The 25,576-nt window shown below is 38.8% G+C and overlaps 1 protein-coding gene across 4 annotated transcripts in view; it reads left to right on the top strand.

The window, feature by feature from the left end:
- The window catches only part of DPYD (dihydropyrimidine dehydrogenase), a 333,817-nt gene continuing 308,241 nt past the window's right edge, over positions 1-25,576 (top strand). For 2 of the 4 annotated variants that reach the window (XM_083867303.1, XM_083867306.1), the window contains exons 1-2: positions 1-125; positions 21,729-21,839. In XM_083867303.1, the coding sequence (XP_083723429.1) occupies positions 87-125; positions 21,729-21,839 (150 nt within the window). In that variant the 5' untranslated portion in view covers positions 1-86. Of the gene's footprint in view, positions 126-4,263; positions 4,383-21,728; positions 21,840-25,576 lie in introns of those variants that run through there. The other 2 variants (XM_083867304.1, XM_083867305.1) reach the window with 2 other exon arrangements.

The following is a 25,576-nucleotide window of genomic DNA, read 5'->3' as shown; positions in this document are numbered from 1 at the left end:
CCGGGCTGCCGGCTCCGCCTCTTCCCGCTCTCCGCTCCCTTCCACTCCGGGACTGCGGGGAGCCGGGGGAAGGCGGTGCGGACACCATGGCTCGTGTGCTGAGCCGGGACCCGGTGGACATTGAGGTACCCACTCGCCCTGCCGGGACGTGCGGCCGTCGCTAGCGGGGAGGGGGCTGTGCCTGGCGGCGCCGGCGCCCGGTAAAGTTTGGCGGCGTTCGGAAGTGCCTCGCCGCTGCCCGCCGGCGGTGCCCGGCGCCTCGTCCCGCCGCCCCGTGCCGAGCCCTGCCGAGCCGTGCCGACCGGCCGCGGGCAGCCCCGGCACCGGCCCCTGGAACTGTCCCGCCGCCCGGGCGGCTCCAGCCCTTGCCGGCAGCGGCTGCCGGGGCAGCACCGGGCGCTCCGCTCCAGCCGTGCCCCTGCCCCTCCTCGCCGCGGTGAGCGCGGCCGGCGCCCGGCCGAGGGGCGTGAGGGGGTGGCGCCCGGCGCCTCCCCTCTCCTCGCCTCCTCCTGTCACTCCCTGGCCAACTGCAGGGCGGGATGTGACCGAGCCCCTTCTTCCCGGCCAGGTCGGGCTCCCGGCTTTGGCAGGACTGCTCGGGGGCCGTGACCTGAGGAGCCCTGGGCGGTCTCAAGGTGCGCGGCCTCATCGTCCCGGGCCGGCGGGGCCGTGCGGGACCGGCCCAGCGCTGTCCCCTCACGGGCCAGGGGCGCTCTCGGGCTGCACCCGGTCCCCTCCGACCAAAACAATTGCGTGGAAGGCTGAGCAGGAGGGCAGGAATAGTACCCTTGCTGCAAGTGGCTTTCTCACCTGTGGCACTTAAGGTTTTTGCATGACATTCCTTGCTGCAGGTCGTGCAGGTGCTGGAAGCAGGGTCCGGAGCCGGCCTTGGGCAGGCAGGGCTGAGGTGGGTTTGGGCAGGGCTGGGCAGTGGCTCAGGTGCTGAGCTCCTGCAGGTGTTAGTCAGGTTGCAAGGTTGGACTTCAAGGTTGCGTTTTCCCTCCTTTCACAGAACCTCACATTTGGCTGTGAACTTCAGCTCTTTATGAAGAGTCTAGTAAAACAAAAGCAGTGATAAATAACTTGTGGTTGATAGTCTCATTCTAGCCTGACACAACTTTTTTCTTGTGCTATACCTTGAATTGTAAAATATTAAGCTTAGGTTGGGCTATTGAAACTCATTGAGGCCCTGACATAGTACACAAATATGCACAGCAAAAACTTGAACACATCTGTAGGTCAGTTGTGACTGAATTTTACCATTAGTTCTTGTATTGAGTTTTTGCGTCCAGTCCATTTCCTACCTGAGCTGCTGTTCAAGCCATGACTGATGTCCAGAAATGGTCTTACAGATACTCTGATAAAACTGAAACATGGAATAGATGGGAAGAATGAACTATCACAGAAGTCTTCTTGGCAATTAGGGAGGCACTGTGGTATGAAATCAGCACTGTCTGTCTTTTACCAGCTCAGTGTTTTCAGAGCAGCCAATCTTTGATTTTTCTCCAAGTGTTAAAGTTCATTTTTGTATGACAGAGGTTTGATTTTAGTTGTTCAGGTTTTTGAGTACTTTCCTTAAATTTTTAATGCAAAATATTTCTTGTATTGCATTGTTTTGTATTTTTAGATACTTATGACTCAGAGTCAAAGAACAATGTTATGGTAGGATCCTGTGTTGGTAATAGTATGCAGTACTACATGATTTAGGATGATGAGTTGATGGATTTTGAAAAGGCTAGTGTTTGTTTTATTCTGAGGTTTCAGGTAGAAACTTTGGTCAGTATCTTCCTGTATTCTTGTTTTCAGCAGTCATTTAAACTAGCAAGGAAATCAACACAGTCTCCTTCTAACCAAGTGTACTTCTAACAAATGAACTGTCCTTCCCCCATCTGTTCGAATAAATTTAGTCGTTGTGTGATTTGTCTCCCAGATGAATATATCGATAATTACTGATAATCTAATTGCAGCATTGCAGCCCTGTGTGGTTTTTGTTGGTTAGTTGGTTTGGTTTTTTTCCCCTGCATAGAACTTTATTTTTTTGGGGGGAGGAAGTACTGCATTTTCAAAAAATGTTTTTTATCTTTGTCTTTGATTTAGGTCCAGTACCTATTAACTAATCCTGTCATTGTAGATAAATATTCTCAATAATTTGTTTGTTGAGTGGAGAAGTCTATCAACATGAGTACTGGCAGCACAACCTGAATGTTTTGGTCACTTTCTTGGCTACAGTATAAAAACTGAACCCTTGGTTTAGTGAAATTCATCTCAATGGTTAGTATCTCAAATTTGAGTTCATGTAATAAAGTATTAAAAATGATCTCTGAAGTCCTGGTGCTACTTTACAATGTATTTAAATAGTTAAGACTGGATAAAAAGACATGTCATTGGTTAAAGAAGAGCCAAGAATCTGTGCTGGAAGTACACTAGTGGTTCTCCAAGTTATTTGGCAAAAGAAAAATTCCAGGAAACTGTCCCTGAGGAATCTTGTCCCCCTTGCTTGGCTTAGCCAGCAGCTTCAGCCTCTGGACCTAACTAAAGAAGATGAATAAATTACATAGATAGTTATTCTCCTAAAATCTGCTTTCCAAATTGTGGAAGACTAGGTGCTTTCCTCAATTTTATTTTTTTAACACGAAAACAAAAATAACACCTAAAATACCAAAACAAAACAACAACTCTCTCCCCCAACTACTGCCAGCTCCACAAAGTCCAAACACTGCCTTTTTTGAATAAAGTCAACAATCAAAGTGTACTGCTAATATTCCTTGGACACTGATGCTCTAAGGAAAGGCAAAGAAATCTTATTAAAAAATAGCTACATGTGAAAGTACCTACCTTGGATTTATGGTATAAGGACTTGCCTTGGATTTTTGTTTTTTATCTCTCTAAATCTTTACAAGAATTTTTGAAATCTACACTATGAGGGCAGCATTTCCTTGTTAACTTGTGATGTGAAACCGTTAAATGTACGTTTAATCTCCAGAGAATGTTTACAGACTTCATGTAAACTTCCCAATGATACTCTGGGAAAGAAAGTCTTCCATTCTTTTGCCTTCTCCTTTGTTTCACCTGATTCCCGACTATCATTGTGTGTAAACCATATATAATTACATCTATTGCAATCTCCAGGATCCTTTGAAGAATTAAAGTTGTCAAATCAAGTACTCAGAAATTAATGAATTGCAAAATGGTTAAGTGTCGAATAGAATCTTGAATGACATTGTTTAGCATTGTTCTCTGCGTGCTGTGTTTTCCTGACTGCACTCCAGTGTTTCTCTGCAGTCTCTCGTCTTTTCACTCGGTGATGTTTGGGAAGTGGATACTTTCCAGCTCGCTGCCACCCAGACTGCATGTGGGGGAAGTGTGGGTCTCCCACCCTTCCTTCCTGAGGGCTTCTTCGCAGCGGAGCGGAGAGGCTTTGCCACACTTGTCACAAACCTGAAACATTCACGGACAATTAAAGCCAGCGACCCCCCCTCCAACTTAGTATGAAACAGTGTTATGTTCTTACGACAGGTAGGCAGTGTGCTGGCACTTCACAGATCTGTCCTTCCTTCTGGGTCGTGTGTTGTGTATGTTTAAAGGGGAATTGGGTGTTTATGAGTGGGTAATTCCCTGCTAGACCAGCAGCTGAGTACCTAGAATGCTGTCACAGCTGTTTCCACCCCCCACTGATGCTTGACTTGTGAGAATAAAGTGAAAGGTGTGAAGGGCTAGAGCCGTGCTCTGAAATTGCAATTGAGAAATTGTCTGAGAATTATCAGGGTAAATTTGTGTCACTTTAACTTATAATGCAATGAACATTGTCACTATAACTGTGTTATGCTTTCTCTTCATTTAGCTTCGAAAAGTAAAAATGGCTCTTAAAACACGTAATTTTATTTAAAAAGGTATATAATTCATCCATGTATTTCTTTAGTGTTACTTCAGGGTTCAGAGGAACGTTTCTTAAGGGCCAGACTGTGCCCATTGGATGCTGATCTTAGTGAGAACACAAGAGGCTCCAGGAGTTCTTCAATGCTCAGCAGGCAGCGTGTTTGTTGATTCCGAGTTCTTTCAGCAGCAAGTTCTACACTGCTGTCTGAAGGCCCTCATGAATATGGGATGAGGTTATGGGCTCTTTGAGCAGCTCACTGATGGTACAGGAGCACACCTGCACTCAAGGGTGGGAGCTGGTTCCAGAGTCAGCCAGGGGCAAAGTCCCTTGTGCCATGCTTCCTGCTGCATGGAAGGGTCACTTGGGAAGTGCTCCTAAGCCTTGAGAAAGCATTATTGTACAGCCTGTAAATGGTGTTTTAAGTAGCAGGTTTGATAGCAGTGGAGTTCTTCATTGCCTGGGATACCCTTAGTAGCTGTTAACAAGCATGGGCTAGGACAGCAAGGTAGGCAAGTTTCACTTGTCAGATTTATTTTCTCCCAATGCAAATGGACAAGAACAGTGGAAAAACTGCAGGTAGAAAGGTATGTCTGAGAGCTAGGCTTGGTGTGCTCACAGTGGGAAGCAGGGCAAAAAAATTAAGAAAAGAAAATAAAGAATACTGTAAAAACAGGAAACCTCCAGCAAGATAGCAGGGAACTGCAAATCAGCATGGCTCACAAAGTTGTTAGGCAAAGGTTATGTGAATAAATAACTGAAGCTAGCTGTCTTTGATGTAGGCTAAACTTTTATTTTTAAAAGTCCCAGTTAGTAGTGTCTCTTTCTGTTGTAGATACCTGTTAGTTTTTTGAAGTTCCATAATGAAGCTTTAATATGTAGAATGTTTTTATGCTACTGAATTATGGCTTGTTGTGATGATCAGATGGCTGTTCCAGATTGATGGCTGTGTCTTCCTAGGGTCATTTGACAAGCAGTCAGTGAGAAAACAAAACTTCCTTTTTAACTGTTTTTGCTTAATGAATTTCTCAAGCCTTTCCATTGTTTTAGTGGTTTTATTGTAATAAACTCTTAGGTGAGTGGAACAGCAATTATAGCATGATTGCTTAGACCTCATGGAAGATTATAGACCACAATTATCATGTCTGTCTTGAAGAATTGAACAATGATTTACTCATCAGGTTAAATTTTGATCTGGCAAGTATGAAGGAAAGTCTTCTGTAGGAAACATTTTATCTCTTCATGTTTTATATGCAAATCCTGTTGATGCTCAACAAATTATGTATGGTCTTGCCTCTGCTGCTGATAGTCTGCCAGATTGTAGCAGTCAAGCCCTCCAAAATAATTATGTTGTGAAAAAATAATCTACTTGTGCTTTTAATTTTTGTTCAACCTTTGAGTTTTAATGTTACTTATGAACTAAACTCCCATCCTTAGAATGTCACTCTTTCTGTAAGGTCTTTCACTTAAGAACTGCTATTCCCACCCTTCTTATGGCTGAGACTTACGAGTAGTCACTGCAGTTAGCAACTCTGAACACAAGAAGGAACTGAAATTCATTTTCTTCTAGTTACAGAAGTGAATTTCGTAATGATTTCATGTTGTAGACTGAAATGGAATTTTACTCTTTTCTTTGCTTAGTGTCACATCTTTTAAGAACGTCTAACTGCATGCTGATATAGGAAGCTGCTACCTATGAGGCAGGATTTTGCCGATCAGCTGTGACAAGAGTGCAGCATTTGAGATGCATTTGAAGGGGTGCAGTTGTAGCAGCAGGGCAGGACTTGCCCAGTTTTCAGTGCAGCCCAGAGGGGTGTGGCTGTGTCTGATGGACAGGGATTTGCTTGGACCAAAGATTGCTTAGTGCTCTCCATCCTGTGGCCAGTGTACATGCATGGTGTAGTTTGTGCTACCCAAAGACACAAGCTGCTGCTTCTCAAATTAACACTTTGAAAAATTCTACTGTCCATCCTATCCTATCCTATACCATTTTTCCAGTGTCAGTAAAATGACCCAGGGAACACAAAAGTAGGTGGCACAGGGTTGGGAACACACTTCTAGTTAAAATATTGAGAAAAGCTGAAATTCCTGGTGGCTGCAGACAAGCTGGATTGAATATGTCCTGTTTGTTCTGGCTATGCTAACCCTTTGACAGCACTGAGTTCAAATCAAAAACTGCTTTCTCTCCCTCCCTGGTTGCCTGGCAACCTCCCTCCTCTTATTAGCATATGATTTCTATTCCTTTTTTTATTTCATCAGTACAGTGTTACACACTCTGCTCCCTGCCCTGTGCTGTCGCCTTTGAGAAGAGCAGGATTTGTGCCTTTATAAGAGACTTCGGCAAGTATGTGATTTGGCAAAGAAATCAAACATTTGGGATTAGGAACCTTTGGCCATAAATGCCTTATCAGAAGCACAGAGGGTGGTGTTTGTGTGGGCATGTTTTTCGAAGTCTTTTCATTTTCATTTGCTGTCATTTTTATACTAAGGGCAGAATTCTTGCAAATCAGCACAGCATAAATCTCTGGCATCTCTACATGTGCAGAGGATCAGTTTGTAAACGTGCCAAGAAAGATTGGCTACACAGATCTTGGGGAGCATTTTGTCCTCTTGGTCTTTATGCAGTTCCATAATGCAATATGCAATGCCATAACTCAAAATATAAATTTTAAAAAAAGTCAAGTATATCCAGGTCAAACCGTAACTGGGGGAGAAAGCAGCTAAAGAAGTAAGTGGGAGAATTGAACTTAATTCTCTGGTTTTCTCTTCATAATAATGCTTTTTAGAAATAAGAACATTTTGTCTTTCAGTTGGCCAGGTGTATTCCTTTACAAAATAAAAGGTGATTCAGACTGGGTATATAGTTTAAACTTTTACTTGCTTTTTTTCTGTTCATAGACTCTTACAACTATAATAAATACCCCAATATTTTTTTGCTATTGCATATGGCAAAGAACATAAGATTCAAGTAGTAGTAGGAAAAAACAACAGTAACAACAAAAATTAGAAGACACAGTGAGGAGGAAATGACAATGCATGTAAGTTTGAGGAGTGTTTATATTAAGATATGTAAAGAAGTTTTTTCTTAATATTATCCAAATCATAAATCACAAATCAAATAATCTACTTTTCCAACATCGTTGTTCTCTTATGCTGTGGTCTTAGTTTGGTAGTTTCACTTCTTTACTCTGTCAATACTTAGACCTTTTTCTGAATCATCTCGGTTCTTACCATGGTCATAGATGCCTCCCCAAGCCAATGTGGAATTTTAAGTGGTTTTAGGTCTCAAAGAGACTTCACTATTTAAATTAAGAGTAAACCCATCTAGAAAAGTATTTTGTTTTTAATAATGCTTCCAGTATTGTTTCAGAAAGCATTCTTAGTTTGATAAATATTAATATAGGTGATGTTGGTATTTAATTTGTAGATTTAAAGTGATAAACACAATGAAGTCCTTGAAATGCCAAACCTTTCATCTCTGCTCAAGCCAAGGTTCAATTTTATTTTCAGTATGACATTTGCTGCCTGAAGTGTTACAAGTGACTTGACCTTAAAATTACGTTTATTTTAGTTCATTGAAATGGTTGGCCTTTCCAGTTCAACTTGACATCAACAGTGCAAATGGGAGAAGGCAGACATGCTTGCCTGTGACTCTATTTGAAAGCAAATTAAAAAGGTATCTAGGTGATGAATCTAAATATTTCCATTTAGATGGGATGCTAGTCATCAGTTAAAGGCAATCATGGTGTGTTCTGACATTTTAATTTCAGGTTCAAAAACAATTATATATGTAATTAAGGAGCAAAGTGTCCAGGCAGCCAACCTGTCTGATTTATGTGTCTTGTTGGTGTGACTTTTTTTTTAAGAGGTACCTGTGCACATCATTTTGAGACTGTAGAAGGTGGATTAACTGAAAGTTTGATGTTAGTTAATGTGTTCTTCCTAAGGACACTCTTCCTTCAAGTATTAGTCACACACTCAATGTCATTAGGTTTATATTTATCATGGAGGTTGGACTCCGTGCCATTTGCAGAGAGGTTGTTGTGGTACCTAGTTTATTTCTTAATATATTGCTGCACATTTGCTGTGGTTTTTTCGTGTGATTTTGTTAACTGTGTTCTGCAAGGCCTTATTTAAATTGCAATGTCCTTTGGAATGAACTATCCTGACTGTGTTTTTCTCAGTGAACAAAATATTTGGCCAATGTGGAAAGAATGAAGCAGGCTGCTGTGTAGGAGATGCATGTCTCCTAAGACAGGGATGTTTTGTTGTGCTGTGCACTCTGTGCAGGGCTGTCTGCCCAGCCTTGAGAGGGGTCCTTGTGCTGCCCAACTGCATCTCTGCCAGTCAATTAAGGAATGAGAATATTGTGCTCTGAAGGGAGCCCTTTGCACTCTTGTGATGAAAGGACAGAAGGCAGGATGAGCTTCTGAGACAGGAAAAAAGTGCTAATAAATATGTGGAGGGATCTACGGGGAAAGAGTAATAAAATATGCACTGAAAGCAAGCTATTGCTGAGTTTAATAATCACAGCATTTTCCTGTCCAGCCGTTGCACTGTTAGCATCTATACTAGGATCTGCTCATTATAAAATGCTTTGGTTTTCACTGATTGTGACGGGCATTCTGTGAAACCCAGCTCTATTCTGCTCTTAACAATAAGCTGACTACCCTTAGTCCCAGGCATGTCTAGCATCCATGCAAAATTCCAGAATTCATTTGTGAAAGTAGGTAGAAGTGTTAGAATAAGTTATTAAAAATGTAGACCCATAATGGGAGTAAAGAAGATTGGAAGTATAAAGAGAGGTTTTACACCTGGAAGTTATTATAGTTATTTAGATTGAGCGAGAATAATAACCAATTGTTTTCTAAGATGTATGACACATTTATGAAAAACCTTGAAGGATAAATGGATCTTTTTAGTATGCTACTTCCACAAAGGACTCTATGAATAAAATAATAGTGAGAGAACTCTCAGTGGATGCTGAATACTGCTAATTGATGAAATTATTACTTATTACACTGCAACTGAACTCTGCTTAGAAACACTATTTTCAGTATGATTTTTTGAAAATGACAGCTGAAATGTAAGAGGCTTTGTATTGAAAGTGAATAGTGATAATTTCTTGATATCTTTGAAATGAAGGATATTTCAATGACAGTTAAAACTGAAAAAAGTGTTTTTTCTTAAGTGTATAGATCATGGACTATGACTATGAAAATAAAATGAACTGTTCTGTAATCAATAAAGTAGACTTAATGTGGATTTATGAGGCATTTTAAAAATATCTTCAAGTATTCTATATATAATAAAGCAGTCAATTATTTGTGTCAGCAGTTTCATATTATGTCACATTTTAAGGTTAAAAATTAGGTTTGTGAGATAGACTGTAGCCATCATATTAAGGAAAACTCTTAATTCCAAATTAAATCAGTATTGAAGAATAGTGCTGATTTACTGCTCAGGGCAAAAATGGGAATGACTACCAGATTTTCCTTGGTTTTCTATTGATGAAATTAGAGCCTGCTGTCCTTGGTGTATCTAGTTAGGTCTGTGTACTAACTCTCATGGATTGTTATCAGTAATTGGTGTGAGCATCTGTGCTCAAAAGATCACGTGTAGTGAAACATTTTGGAATATAATTACAGGTGAATTTGAGATCTAATTTTACCCTTAACAAATCTGTTCATCGGTGCTAAGATGAACCTCTCTGTTAATTTCAACAGACTTAAGAATCAGAGAGACAAAAGTAGCCTTCATGCACACACTTGTGTGTGGATGTGTGTGTATGCTACAGGAACACAAGATAAGAGATTAGAAGTGGTTCCCAGGCTTATTTTTCTTCCGTTTTAAAGTCGTGTTTGTTATTGCCCTTTTTTCACTTCCAATTGAAAATGCAAAATTTGAAAGATTTTAGTAAGCACGAACATAGCTTTTCAAAACAGATGGAAGTGAGAAAGTGACAAAAGAGTTGAGAGGGAAAAAGAAAGCAAAGAAGATAACCACAACAGAAGCTCTTCTAGAATGTTGTTGATGAAATGCAGAAATAAAATGAATACAGAACAGAAAAAATGAAAATATTATCTCTTCTCAAAGTATCTGTAGTCTGAGGAAAGTATCTATAGTCAGCAGTAACCAATACTTTACTGAAGGGCCAGTACTCTTTTGTTAGAATAGGGTATGCTAAGAAAGAGTTTCTGGAAGACTGTGGAATAAGAACCACTTCTTAAGTAAAGCATAATAGCTTGCATGCTGCTAAATCATGGCACTAGGGTGAGGAGATAAGATGAATTGATTTAGGAACCCCAAGAAGTATTTAGCACAAAAGCAAAGTTAGATAATTTTAACTCACAGTATAATGTTCTTTATGCACTTAATCAATGAGTCCTTAGTGAAAAATACATAAGAAGTCTTGAGAGTTGGGCTAAAACTCTTTTAGTGCCAGAACAGCATTCTTGTCACGTTTGTTCTCTGGTTTGCTTTTATAATCTTAGTGAATCAGTTCCACTTCTCATCCAGGTTTGCCTTCCATCCTGTGCAGGGCAAGGCAGGAACATGGGGATGGAGATCTTCTTGTTTCAGGGGTGACTCAGGTAATGATTAGACTATTTTCCAAAAGTGTCTGTTCTAAGATGTCCTGCTTGGCATACTGGCAGCTGTGAATCCCTTCCTCAGGTGCTGTAAGAAGAAGCTTTATTGGGTGTGCAACTTCCAGTCCTGGAGTCAGTCACCTGCTCTACTTACAAAGCTTCCCTGTCTGTGAATGTATGCCCTCACTCAGGAAAAGGTAGCAAACAATAGATAAAAGAAGAGCTGACCTGAAGTCAAGTGGAAAGAGCGCAACATAACTCAACCATATCCTGAGCTGCATCAAAAGCAGTGTGGCCAGCAGGTCGAAGGAGGTGATTCTCCCACTCTAGTCTGCCCTTGTGGAACCCCCACCTAGAGTACTGCACTCAGCTCTGGGTCCCCAACATAAAAAGCATGTGGACTTTTTAGAGTGAGTCCAGAGGAGAGACAGAAAAATGATCAGAGAGCTGGAATACCTCTCATCTGAAGACTGGCTGAGAGTTGGGGTTGTTCAGAAGTGAAGGCTCAGGAGAGACCTTAGAGCAGCCTTCTGGTACCTAAAGAGGGCCAACAAGAAAGTGGGAGAGGGACTTTTTTTTTTTTTTTTTTTTTGCAAGGACATGTTGAGACATGTTGAGGTAGGCCAAGGCAGATTGGCTTGAAACTGAAAGAGTGGATTTAGATGAGACGTTAGGAAGAAATTCAATACTTGTGAGGATGTTAGGATCCGATTTAAATGCAGAAAAACAAAGAAAGCTAAGTCTCTGTGTATAAACTGGAAAGAACGTAGAAGATTCAAAGTATACCCAAAAATGAGATTAAAACCAAATGAAGTTGGATGTTGGTCCCGAAAAATTGATATGTTTTATTTAATATATAAGTGAAAGAGGCAAAGAGAAAAGAAAGCCGCAAGAAAGAGAAAGAAGTGTGTGTGGGGGATGGGGAGACAGGGAGAGGGTGACAGGGGTTAGGTGGAAACTTATCACCCATCTGAGGGTCCAAGAACATCTCGTTGCTCCCCTGCATCTAGTCTTCTTAGGGGTGCCACACGCCAAAGAGTATAGAATCTCGTGGATTATTACACACTGTGGGCCAGGTGGGAACACCCAGGTGCCTCCCTTGCAGGGGGCCAGTTTGACACTGTTCCTTGCAACACTGAGGGTGCTGCAGTGCTCTGGTGCAGGGTCTGGGGACCCCTTTGGAGGGGCCATTGATGGGCCATGACACCCCCTCTGCTGTGGATAAGCTTTCCCCCAGGTGAAGGGCCCTCTGCACATCAGAGGATGGGCGGTCATTGCCTCTGACCAGAGGCTTTCCAGCACACACCCAAAGCCTCTCTCTCCCTACCCTTTGGTGTGATGGTCTGTTCGAGCCTGCCAGCTGATAGCCCTGGGGCTTCTCCACACTGAAGGTGTTAGGCTTGTACTTTGTGAATGTCCCCATCTCTGAGCTGTTACTTTATCTTCATCAGGGAATGGTTCAGGTTCTCTTAGAGCCCCATTCAGGGTGTGGTGGTCTTTTCAGCTTTTGTAATACAGTTCTGCTGTAAGAGGCGAAAGTCTTTCAAGTCATAAACTATAATATTTCAGTCTCTATGGTAGGCACTGGAACAGGTTGCCCAGAGAAGTTGTGAGTGCCTCAGCTCTGGCAGTGTTTGAGGCCAGGTTGAATGGGTTTGAGTAATCTGGTGAAGTGGAAGGTCCCCCTGCCCATGGCAGGGGAGCTGGAACTGGATGAACATCAGGGTCCCTTCGAACCCAGACAATTATGTGATACCATGAAGCAAGAAAGGCCAGAGAAAGCTTGATGAAATGTGAAATGAGCACAAATGTAAGGGAAGAATGTGGCCAGCCTTAAGGAAATCCAAGGGAAACCCCCAATAAATTATTTTTATAAGTTACCAGGTAAGTTTTCTGTTACTGAGTCAAATAGATGCACACGGGGGCAAAGTCACAAGCTGACTGTGAGCATATTTTATTCCAATAGACCACAGTGTGACAAGGCGTAACCCTCTCATCTCTTTCAGTAATGATAAATTTTGCAGGTGGCCCCCTGTCCATGCCCTTTAAACTACTATAACTACAAACCCATCTAGAAGGTTCAGTGAGTTGGAAGATGGGGCTCCACTACTTTGAAGAGACAACCAGCTTATGAACCACTGCCAGAACAGCAGCAGCACTGTGGCCTCCTGTGAGACAGGGATGGAGAAGCCAATCTGCTCAAAGGACTGAGGCCTGACCCTGAATCCCATCCTGCATATGGGCACAGGGATCCCAAACCTAGCTGGAAAAACACCCAACTCTTAATCACAAGACAAACTTCTTCTTCGAGCCACACAAGCTCAGAGTTGCAAAGTAAGAACTCAGTGGATGACCTAGTGATAAGCATATTCTGCCTGCACACTGCCATATGCCTTTAACATAGCATTTAAGTGCTGTATCTTCCTCTTTACGTTTCCACATAGCTTTAGATTTCCCCATAAGACAAACTGCTGATAGCAGAACAAACACCTTTCTGGTTCATTGCATTCCTTGCATAGCCTCTAGTATTTAGGGTATGACAATTTACCCTGTGACACCCTCATAGCATACCAGAATCCTAGAGGTGTAGTCCTAGATCCATTACTAGGTACTTAGTGGGATTTTCAAATTTACCACTACAGAATTTCTTGGTCCTCAGATTTTCCTGCAATATGTAAATACTATGTCTTAACAAAATGAGCAGTTTTCTAAATCACTCCCACAAAAGTCGGGAAAGTCTTAGTCATGGATGTCTATGTTAACAAAAGTGTGTTATATTCTGGCACTTTTTGTTACATAAACAAAGTTAATGCATTACACTTTAACAAAGTAGCAAAATTACACAACCCTAGGCACAGTTTACATAATCGTGCTGTTACCTTAACTGTCAGATTTAGAGCTTGATCTCTATAACTCAGCAATGCATTTATGCTAGGTATTACCGTAAATTCTAAAAGGTTTATTAAAATGAAACCCAAAAAGTGTTACTTGTTTCCCATAGATACCAACTGCTCTCTTCTATGAGGAGGGCTCTGGGTGGTAAATTATGCTCCTGGAAACTCCACATGCTACCTCCTTGACACAACTAATCTCTGCAGAAGCATCTTGACCCCCACAGGGAAAACCAAAGCAAATACTCACCCTCTGGGCTTTACTGAAGTATCAGAGTAGTACCAGTATCAGTGAATTATTCATGCATTTAACACAAGCATATATATCATACAGCCTAAAGCAGGCTCAGACTTCACCACAACACAGGATCGGTTCTGAGGCTCCTCTAGGCTCACCCTACTCTCTCATAAGATCATGTTTTTGCATTATAAACAATACACCACATCCAAAAATATTAGCCTTTACATAGCAAATTCAGAGAAGACATAGCTGAGCATAGCTCTGGTCAATTTACTCAGTGTTGATTTTACTATATGTATTCATTTGGCTGAATAAGATGTTGCTTAATTTACAGCCTTTAAAAGTAGAAGATTTTACAAATTTTTACAGGTATTCTTTTACACATACAGTTACTATTTTTGTAACTTTTCTCTCTAACTGGACAGTCGTTAATTATCCAACTAATTGGCAAAGTGCAAAAAAACCTAGAGCAGCTCATGTCACAGCCTTGATTCTTAGCTTCATGACTGCTGTTACTTTAGAAGTAAGCACATACATAGTTTCCAGTCTGCCATACACATTACACTTAAAGTCACCTTTTTTCATCTTCCTAACAAAAGCATCTTCCTCCTTTACAAATCAAAATTAAAGCTTCAGAAAAATACTAGGTTTGCTTCACAGGCATATCAGAACTTTTTGGTTTCCTCAGAATAGAATTGATCTATGTCTCAAATGCTTGTGCATTAAATGGCTTTGTTACATGAGGAATACAAATGTTATTTGGTAACTGCTCATTCACACAGTCATTTATTGAAAGGATCACAGCAAAAATAATCATTATCATGCACATATGTTTATATCTCACTTCTATTTTTCTACAAGACAAACATCACAAGCCCAAGCAAGCTCAGTTGCTTTTGAAAATATACTTTCTCAGAACCAAAAAAAGGCCATTGTTTGTATCCCCATAATTGAACCTCTGAATTGGACCCTCAGTTGTGAGTGCTTGCTTAAGTAAAACCCAAACTTGCATTAGAGACATGTCTGTTAATGACAAGTGAATCCTCTACTAACTTTTGATCAGAGGAAAGAAATTAGCCAAGTTAATACTGTTTAAGTTTAATCATTGTCAAAATCAGCGGAAGTCATTTTAGCTGAGCAAAGCAATGTTCTGAAAACTTTGTTAAAAGGTGGTTTTCAAAGTCCAATAAATGAACTTGAAATGCAAGGATGAGAGTAACAATATACATCCAAAAGATCTAGTACATTCAGTGCTTGAAACAAATGTGAACACTTGTACTTGTTCCAAGAACATGCCAACTATCTATCAGTACTGACTTTCTAAATCTGTTGCCACATGAAGAAGTAACAAGTAAACCTACCTTTTTGCAACTACTGTGCAAACTTCTACAAAAATTTCAGTAGCAACTGTTTAATACAATGGCAAAATGCAAAATTGACAATGAGACTACAGATTTTCTGCTAACTTTGTGTATACACCAGAGCATTCTAATCGAAAAGGAAAAAATGAATTAGCATGTAGAAATAAAATGGAAATGTGAAAGATTTGTTAATTGTATCCTATAGACAGTAAGTGTATGTAAAGTGTATTATTAAATATCTGATAATTGAAAAAAAAATCCCAAACCCACACTTAATTTTCAAGCAACAAAATTTGACAGCTCATGCAAGTAAAGCAAGAGGAAACTTGCCTGTTTCTCCTTTTTATTTTAAGATGTCATTGTCTCCTTTTGCAGTAGCACACAATGATGTTGCTACCTTTAAGCAAAGTGACACTGTAAGTATAGAGGGGCTCATGCGTTCTAGGTGAGAGTGGAACATATATCAGTAATAGGAAATATAGAAAACTCCTTGGAGTGCTTCACTCTTACAAATTTGATTTTCAGATCTTACTGACATTAAATACTGATGAATGTGTGGAGCAGAGGCAGAGGTGATACTCTTCAAGTATTGAGATAAGGCTGCCCAATCTAGAAGCGTGCCAGCAAACATTTGGATCCTGGGATACTTTGTCCCATGCTTATTGAGAAAACTTACTTTTAAATGCTTATTAAAGAGTGTTGTATGTAGGGACATTATTTTCTAATTCTTTTACTTATTAAGCAAAATTACATCTCTGCTGTGAGACCTCTGAACAGGGAGGTCTCACAACAAATAAAACAAATTTTATTATTTTTAAAGTTTTCTGAAATTACAGTGAAGTATTTCTCCTATAAACATACTGTAATGATTCTAAGGCTGTGGATTTCAAGCTGCATGAAAATCAAAGTATTGGACTTTTGAAAAAATAAAATTCCCATCTTGCTAGCAGGTCCAAGTTCTCTTTCCTAGAACAGACCACAAAGCTATCATTCAATTAGGATGGAAGTGTTAAAAACCATTTGTCTCAGAGCAGCATCCCTTTGTTGGCTGTTTGTTATGAGCAGAAGCACATACTGCAGAGTAACAGGAAAAGCTGTAACAGAAGTAACATCTTTTAGAAATTATATAAAGGAAAGGTACCCACGTTACTCTTCTGTAAGTGCCATCTTCCTGCACTTCTGTGCCTGACAGCTTCAGGAATGTGGATTTCTGCTACTGTGGAAGCATGATCTTTTCACCTTTTTGAAATTTTTGCATGAATTCATGAATTCCTGATACATTATCAGCCAGGTTACATAAATGGTTTGTAAAGGTTCTCATCAGTTCTGATCTTCAGTGAGGAAATACACATTTGACACAAGTCTTGATTTGTGGGATGTTCTGTCATAAATAAGCATATGGGAGAGATTCACAACATTGTCCTGTATTCTTTCAATAATGGAAAATAACAGAGATAGCTTTGGGAAGACATGATACCATAGTTACTTACTTTTTGAAATCTTGTGTTTATCTTCTAGTGTGACAAACTGCTATGACTAGAATTTGCCCTTTCTGATTTGGTAGTGAAACATCCATGTATAATGAGGACTTTACATGGTGTGGAAAGTCCTGGATCTGACTTCATGCAGCTTTCCAAGAAGTAGAGTAGATGTGAGAAATAAAATGTGAATTAGGCAATTCAGATTAGATATTAATAAGAGTTCATGCCTTGGTCATCTTCTACACTGATATGATTTTTCAACAAAGTTCTTTACTGCAGGTCATCTAATCTCATGAAAACAAATATGTTTGAGTTCTTTAGCCTTTGACTGAATAGCAATTATAGAATTAGTTTCATGTTCAGATATACTGGAAAATATTAGTGAAAAAGCCCCAGGAATTTGTTTCTGTCAGTGAATTAACACTTGCATAGCTTTGAAATTAATTGTTTAGTATGCTCATTACTCTTGGAAAAAAATAAATATGTTCTCATTATGTTCACTTGGTGAACATATGTATCTTGCAATACATTTAATGTTACTTGCTGTGAGAGAGATTACAACTCTTTTTAAGGAAATTGGGTAGATTAATGGAATGGGGTGGGTTAAATTGCTCTCCACATGCATTCCCTAGCATGCCTGGCCTACTCCCGAATTTTAATTGATGTATATAAAAGTGTTTGGGTGAGGAGGCTCTGTGAAGCAACTGGATTAAATCAGGATATAGCCTGTGTATTGCAGGGCTAGGGAAATGAGCTAAAACAAGGAGACTGACACATGAGACCTTGTTTTATTCCCAACCACAGTCTGCATGTGAACTGCTGTGTTTTCCACAGCTTCACTGTGACAGTATATGTACTGCTCTGTGGTGAACTTCAGGAGGTGGTTTTGGGGCTGTTCATAGGAAACTTTCCCAACAAACTACAGGAAGTCCACAGAATCCTTGAAATGAGCAAATATTTACTTTGTTTTTTTAAGAATTTTACACAGTTTTAATATCACAACTTGTGACAGAGCCTGAAGATAGTTTTTCTGATCCTTATTCTGGCTTTGAATGAGCAGTAACAAGTATGAGGATGGCTAAGCACTAAATACTCCTGGTAGAACTCATTGGTTTTGGTAGCTATCCAGAAGAAGAGTGATCTATACCTGTTGAATTTTTCCAGATTTATTTTGAGTGTGAGATGAAGTCCACATAAGTAGGACACTTTGGTGAGGTTGTTACTTTTGGGGAGCAAAAAGAAAAGCCAAAGATTGCAAACCATAATGCTTTACAAAAAGCTTTCAAAATTTGAAATAATGTTACATAATTTACAAAGATGATGCTAGACTTACAGGAGTTTTTGATTACTGTCTTAAAGTGACTGCAGTCCCACACGCGTTCTCTAAATCATACTTTTTTTCTTAACAACTCCCCACTCTGCCTGCCTCTCAGTCCCCACTGGTTTTGGAGCATTCCCAATGAGCATAGTGGTTCCATAACTTTATATTTTATTTTGCTGAATATGCACTTCATTAAGAATCACATTTAATTGAAATAGCTTCTTCTGATTTCAGAAAAAGAGTGCCTTTATGATACGAGAATTAAAAGTGTGTGACACTTTTAATGAAATTAAAAGCAAAGTTAAATGTCTTTAGAAATTTATGTTGCATCACTGCAGAGCATGTGCCAAACCTGTCTTGATTTACCTGAAAGTGCTGTACCTGAGACAGGACTCCCAGCTAGAGAGTGTACCCTATCCTGGATGACTTGCTTGGAAAAATATTAATTCAAATTCCTGATAAATGACTCACTGTGATATAACATGCTGTTTTAAAACTATTACAGCCTTTTTATTAATAGATAATAGTGAAAATTAGAGCTAGTATTTTTTGCATAGACTTCTTAATCATGCCATTTAAATTAGAAGCTAAGGAATAAACATCTAATGAATGGCTTATGGTAAATTTAATCTCAGAAGCTATGTTGCTGTTGGCACAGATCAACATAACCATCTATCACTAAATTCTCAAAATTTAAAAACTAGCTATGACTTATATATGCTAGTCATTCTTAATGTACATTACATACGAGTAGTTTATTGTGTTTTAAGATACTTGCCACCTAAATCAATATCTATGAGACATAATAAATATGTTCCTTTCTAGAAGAGGATGTATTCTGAAATTGAACCATTCTTCTGTATTTTGTAGCTTATAGTAATTGTTGTTTTTTAAAAGATCTGAAAGAAATCATTGTCATGGGTAATTATTTAAGGAATTCCTTAAGGTAATTATATTTGAGGGAGTCATCTGAAAAATGTATTTGAGTTGTGTTCCATAGAGATGGGTTCCTTGGCTTTTTTCCCAAAGTGAAGTCTTCAAATTAATCTATGGAAACAGTGAAGGAAAGTATAATACTTTGATGGTGCTCATAATTATCAGCACTGTGCAGAGCTGCAGGTTTAACTCGACTGTGCGTGTTGTGCTTCTATGCCACGAGTCACAAATCAGCATGGGTTCAATTCCCTCTGTGTCCTTACTCACAGCCCCATCTCTTTCTTCATCAACAGAGTACCACAATGGATTTCTACTGAAATAAAGTATCCTTATATTCTGAATTGCAGCCATTAATGTTAGTGGATTTATATCTGCTGTTAATGAAATAAATGGAGCCAGTTATGTAAAAATGTAAAGATCTAATTCATAGGTTCTGCATTGCTGTACAAATAGCATCTTAATGTGAAAGTCAAAGTTTATAGTACTTTGAAAAGGTATGCATTATGCACCCGCATCCTTTGTTGAGGAACTTGTGTCTTGCCCTTTCAACATCTGGAGAGATCAAACAACAGCTCATCTGGCAAGAATGAGAATTTATATGGCAGAAAAAGCATGGGACTCAGACAAGCAAGATTGCAGGTGCCCAAATAGTTCTCCTCACCAATGAACTCTTCCCCTGCTCAGATGACCAGTGTGTTTGAGAGATTTGAGGTCTCAGGTTTCCTTTCTTGTATATCCAAGTTGTTTGCTTTTGTTTAGTTGTGTGTATTCATTTGTCATTTGCAATACATATTCTAGAACTTTCTCTCAGTAATTTTACACTTAGTGGATGACCCATCTGAATTTATTTGTTAAATTTACTAAATGTCTGACTAGCCATAAGCTGTGAAAAGCCAACCAGGGAACTGAAATGAATAGGAAGAAAACACCCTCACTAATTTAACTTCTGACAGTTCAAATGACCCAAGAGCATTTACATTATTTTCCCATTTAAGCAGTTAACTTCGGAGTTGTCCTTAAACTCCAGGGACTTCTAGCTAGAGCAGCCACTTTGGTCAGCAATCTAAGATTTAGGCAGGTAGTATATTATTTATGTAGTGAAAATACAAGCAATTTTTATATTGTATATGTGATTTAGTATTTTCTGTGCCAGTTTTATTTCAGATTTAATTCTGGGACATGCTGTGCTACGTAGTCCTTTTGGATTTCTGCAACTGTTGCGCTTGGAGCCATGCTCCTGCTGCAGAATTCCAACAGGAGCAAACATATGGGGATTCTTCCGTCCTTGGCTTGCCCCACCATTTGTTCCATGTTTTAAACCAACTGGTGCTGTACCCAGTGGAGTACATCTGTTACAGTTTATTGCTAGAAATTTGCAATTCATTTCAGTTTGCTAAAATAATTATAATATTCATGGCCAAGCATTAAGCAATTACAAAAGAGAGCAGACAAAATTTCACTGAAGTTTTTATGTGATTCAGAACCTACTGCCCAGCTTGGTTAATTTGAGCACTCAACAGTCAGATAGTGCTCTGACAGTTGAGTTTGATCAACCTGAGAAATTCAAGTATCCACTGAGATATCCCTTATGTGGATGTCCCTGCTCTGTTTTAATTAAAGGCAAAATAAATTGGCATAAATCACCACTGAATGCATTTGGTTGCCACATCTTGCCTGAGGTACTCATCTGGGGAACACCCTGAACTGGAGCAGAGTCTTTGCTACTGGGATTGTAGGGCACATCCAATAACACCCTGTAACTCTTTCTGAAAGTCAACAGCATGTAGGCTGCTAAATAGTAATTTTTGAATGTTTTACCTCACTTTTTATCTCTGTGCTTCAGGCAAGCTGGGAGTTACTGTGTTGGGTTATGTTGTTGTTTGCAGAATTTTCAAAGAGGTGAGCTTTCTGGTTTGTGGGAAAATTGCATTACCAATCAGTTCAGAGTAAGGCATTAAATAGTTGAATAGAAAGTGACTCGTTCACATTTAAAATAAAAAGTCCCCATAATCAGCACAATAAAATCTTAATACAAGAGATGACTGTTTCATCATTATCACCCTCTGAAGCAGATTTTTAAAATTAGGAAGAATCACAGTATAATATTCATAACCCCATCACACTCATCATGTTTCTGTAAGTCAGTCTCACACATCTTTGATGTATAGTAACAGAATAAACACAGACTACTCACCACAGTGGAGACATGTAGTGCTAAAACCAAGGCTTTTTTATAGGTACACTTGCAAACTAATTCTGAAAATTACAACCAACAATGTGCCTGTTTTCATTCTCCATCACAGACCTGAGTCTGGATCTGTCTCTTGGATGCCTTTCACATGAATCCCTTGAAATAAACAAGGTCACTTTTGCTGTAGAAATCTGTTACTTGCCTGATTTGAAAAAGAGTTTTGGTTCCAAAAATTGGATATAATTTGTTGAGTTACGCTAGGATAGTGAAAGACATTGCAAAATTCATTCTACCTCTGTTGTCAGACCACCACTATGACTTAAAAGCATGGCTATGTTCCTGAGATTTGTATCCTTGCAAACAAAAGAATTTTAAGATAAATGAGTTAACTCATCAGCTCTAGAGGCTTAGAAGGATATTATTTTGACAGGGAAGTCAGAGTTTATACTGAAATGATGAAATATTCAGAAATACCCCAGATAGTTTGAAATATTTTTGCTTGTTTTGCTCTGCAAGTGTTACTTGGAATGATACAATGAAGCAGAATTATGTGTTTCCATATGCTGTACATAAAAAATATCCGGGAATGGAAACCATTATTAAGCTACTAAATATAATTCTGTTTTCTAGTAATCCTAGAAATGTCTTTAAATATTCATCATCTAAGTTGTGTGGACAATACAAATCTAAACAAATTAGTATGGAGTTGGGCTATAATGTTGAATAATTGCATTTGGTTTTACCTAGCACTTTAAATAATGTGTAAAGTATGATCTAAGAGTCTTTGAACCTTTATAGAAATTTTAATCTATATTTTAATGTCTTTTGTTCTTTTTCTACAGAACATTCTGGCTTTAAATCCCCGAAAACAAACACATGCAACTCTTCATTCAACTGCAACAAAGAAACAAGTCAAGAAGCAATGGAAAAGGAATTCTGACAAAAACTGTTCAGTAAGTGCACATTTATCATTGCATCTGGAACATGTTTGTCATCACATCTGGAGCAATCATTGAGGCTGAAATCACAGCTGTGGGAGAAATAAATTAAGAGATTCTTGTATTATTCAGTAGCTGCATTTGGCTTCTAGTTTGTTCCTGTAGATACAAAGTTACTTTGTGATGAGCTGTTTACTTTTCAGAACCTATTGTATTCTATACTTTCTTCATTTTTGGTGATTTTAGAAAATGTTTGATGCAACTTTTGTGGCTTTTGTTATGAAGTCTGATCCCTCTCGAGTATGACATCCTGAGCCATGCTGAGCCCCTTGATTTCCCTGGGTAGCCTCTTCTGCCACTTCCTCCTTTTCTTTCTATTTTCCAAGAGTCACACTGGGCAGAGCAGCACTTCACTATCCTTTCTGAGACTTTTAAAGCTAATTTTATTTTGCTACAGAAATAGGAGAGCCTGTCATATGTACTTATTTTATAAATAAGTGCATAAAGCTTAGATTAAAGCATGACTCTGGATTTTAAGTTTTGTGCATTGTATTTTTCAGGAAATAGTTGTTTTTGGAATAAATATTTTTCTTGCTATAAACTGTCTCTAGTCTTCTTTTGGCAGATATGATGATATGGCAGATACCTTTCTGCCATTAGATATCATCATTTTCTTCTAGGTATTTGAAATCCTAGTCTCAGTATGGTATTTGACTAATCCTATCACACTTTTTTGTCTCTTTGATCTCTCATCTGGTTGGAAGGTTTGTAGTGTTTTTACTGTCTTCCTACAGCTTGTCTTACATATTCCTCTAAATTCAGAAATCTTTTTGGTAGAGCACTAGTTGCCTTATGGGTATAATGATATTGGGGTCTTTTCATAGTGTTGTCAAAACACCTTCTCCCACTAAAAGGAAAATTCAGGTAGGAAGTTAATTTTGTTTGTAATTAAAAATATGTCATCCAAAGCTCAACAAAAAACAAACCAAATAAAAAATATCACAAAGTTCCTCAGTTTCGTAAAATCATGAAATCCAGTATGAACAGATATTTGCTGGGAGGACCAACCCAGGATATCCTTAGTGTTTCAGCAATGCTCTTAGTACAGTTTCCTGTTTTATAGTATTGATTATAAGAATCTCTTTCTTGCTATAGCTGACATTCCTATTTTCTTGTATTTATTGGCTTAGATAATGTTACATGAACTTGAAACTTATGCGCATAAAAATCTTCTGTTTGCGAACTTGGATTATTATTTTGGGATGTCTGATGCAGATATTGCCCACAACTGTCTGTTCCTGCTGCAAAGAATGTTGGGCTGCTTAGCAAGCAGCTCCTGGGCAGCTGCAGTTTACATTTTCATGTTTTCAGGTGACCTGAAATCAATACCGGGCTGTAAACTCTGTTTTCAGAAGCTGTTTGTTAGGAAGCTCAGGTGTCCATGCAGCAGGGCAGGTGGGTATCTGTGTAGTAACCTAATTAGTTGTTCCAATGTAAATTATCCTGGTTAGTTAAACTGTAACATTCACAGAGATATTTTACTAATGGGTGTGTTAACACACATTTCCTAAAGCATCTAGGCTTTTAAATCGCTCTTTGTTCTCCCTGAGCTTTTCTCCATGTCAGCCTTGCTTGGTGTTTGTATTCAGTTTACTCATAAAGTGTTTGATATTTGCTGGTGATTTAGAAAGTGCATAGTTTTTTAGAAATTGTCTCTCTTCCCATGCTCCTGCTGTTAGCTGAATGTGTGTACCTCATAGTGCCTCAAATATTCCTGGATTCCCAAGTCTGAGCTTCTTGGGCTGTGCAAACACCATGGATTTGGGTTCATTGCCAGCTTGTGTGCCTTGTCTGGCTTTTCAGTTGAAAGAAATTCTGAACATTGTCAAATATTGCAGGATGGTGTTTTGGCATAGGCTTACAATCTAATAAACAATTTGGTTTTATAGTTCTGTAATGCTGCTCGGAGATCTGTGCAGTTATTAGCACTCTGCCCTGACAGGAATCGGATCATGGGATGCAGTTTACAGGATTAAAAGTTAGAAAGAAAAAAGTGTGTTCATGGGCAGATATAACTACTTTCATCACAGATCGTTTTAATACTGCATTATTATGTATTATTTGGTGGAAACATCACATATTTTGGTTTGCAAGCTCTTATAAGAAATGCAAAGTGCTAGAAGGAACTGTAAAGGGATAGTCCTTATTTTTCGATGGGTAATGACGGGTAATGATCCTAGTTTTTAAAACGGACAAATTTTTCTTCATTCAGAGATATGTAGCTTACTCTTACTGTGTAAGATTTACCACATAGCTTACTATCAGCTTACTATAGCAGAAAAAGCCCTGAAAAATGAAAAAATCAAATATTTGTCTGGTCTCCCATTACATAAAAGACATCGTTAAAAAATGAGAGACTTTTTATGTTCTTCGGATTTTTTTTTTTGAGTGGATTTAATGAAAAAATTAAAATGGTTGAATCCTTTCCTTGCCTCCTTAAATTAAGAAACCTAATGTAGAAAAGGATTAATTGAACAGTTTTCTGGTTTGGTCTGAAGAGCCACTGGCGATAATGTTTAGGCCTGCTAATGAATAGATCAAGCTGCATTTGAAGTCCATATGAACTTTATTTGTTTCCATTTCCTTAAAATCTGAATTTAGCTTTTAGCTTTGGATTCCATTAAAGCTCTTCTGATGCTGCCTTTGCAGAACTACTGTTGAAAGGAAGGTGGGAGTATGAAAATACAAAACTAATTAAATTAACAGCCCTCAAAACTCTGAACAAAAGCTGCATCTGCTGAGGCATGCACACAGTGACTTTGTAATGTCTAATACACTTCCAGATGGCAGACTTACATATTTCTTCAGAATAATTACACAAGTGAAATTTTAACTCCTAGCTTGCTCTGAGACACTTTGGGTTACCCATTTAATGAGTTCTGAAGTGGAAACGGAATATCAATATCTTTTCCTCAGCACTAGAAAAGTGTTTTCCTAAAGGAAGGTTCAATTATGCTTTCAATGAGTGCTATTGTTTATTTACTATGTTAGCAACCAAGTGTTGCTGTAAAAATTATTTATAGCTGTAGGTACAAGATTAGTCAGCTTTCCTTCAGAAATTTTAACTCAGAGATTTGTATCAGAGTAGGAAAACTCTTTTTTGCTGTGTCACCCTCAGTAACAGTGTTAGACCTAAGTATTAACACCCTTGTTTCTCATGAGTCATGCTGAAAAGGGGTGTAAACAGATGCCTCTAGTTATCTGGGGAAACAAAAATTTCTGTTATCCAGAAAAAATTAAAAGAAGAGTTTTGAAATGGCTGTTGAAATAGCAATCATTAAAGACGGGTGTAAAATTTGGGTCACATTAGATAACCAATTTACAGATAAAACAAAAGCAAAGGGATCAACTGTGAAACTGTGAGGATTTGGTTTGATTTCAGGTCTTTCCTAAGTAGTTCAGGATTATTTCGATTTTGGATTAATATTTTCATTTGTGGTTTCCAACTCTTTGTAATTCCATTTCTGTGTGTATTTTATGCTTACCTACATGTGGATCACCAACTAGGGGGACACACATTGTGTGCCTTTGCATTGCACCCAACACACTGATTTCCTTGCTTTATGAATAGGGTTTCTAAGCATTATGGGATGAATTTTGTTTTGTCTTGTACATATGCAGGTTTGTCATTTAAATGAAACTCACCTCCACAAGTTTTATAAATTGACTTGTCACTAGAGAATTCAGTGAGA

The sequence above is a fragment of the Zosterops lateralis genome, assembly GCF_965231275.1.
Source record: "Zosterops lateralis genome assembly, chromosome: 9".
NCBI classification, from domain to species: Eukaryota; Metazoa; Chordata; class Aves; order Passeriformes; family Zosteropidae; genus Zosterops; species Zosterops lateralis.
This window is presented reverse-complemented; position numbering and strand designations above follow the sequence as displayed.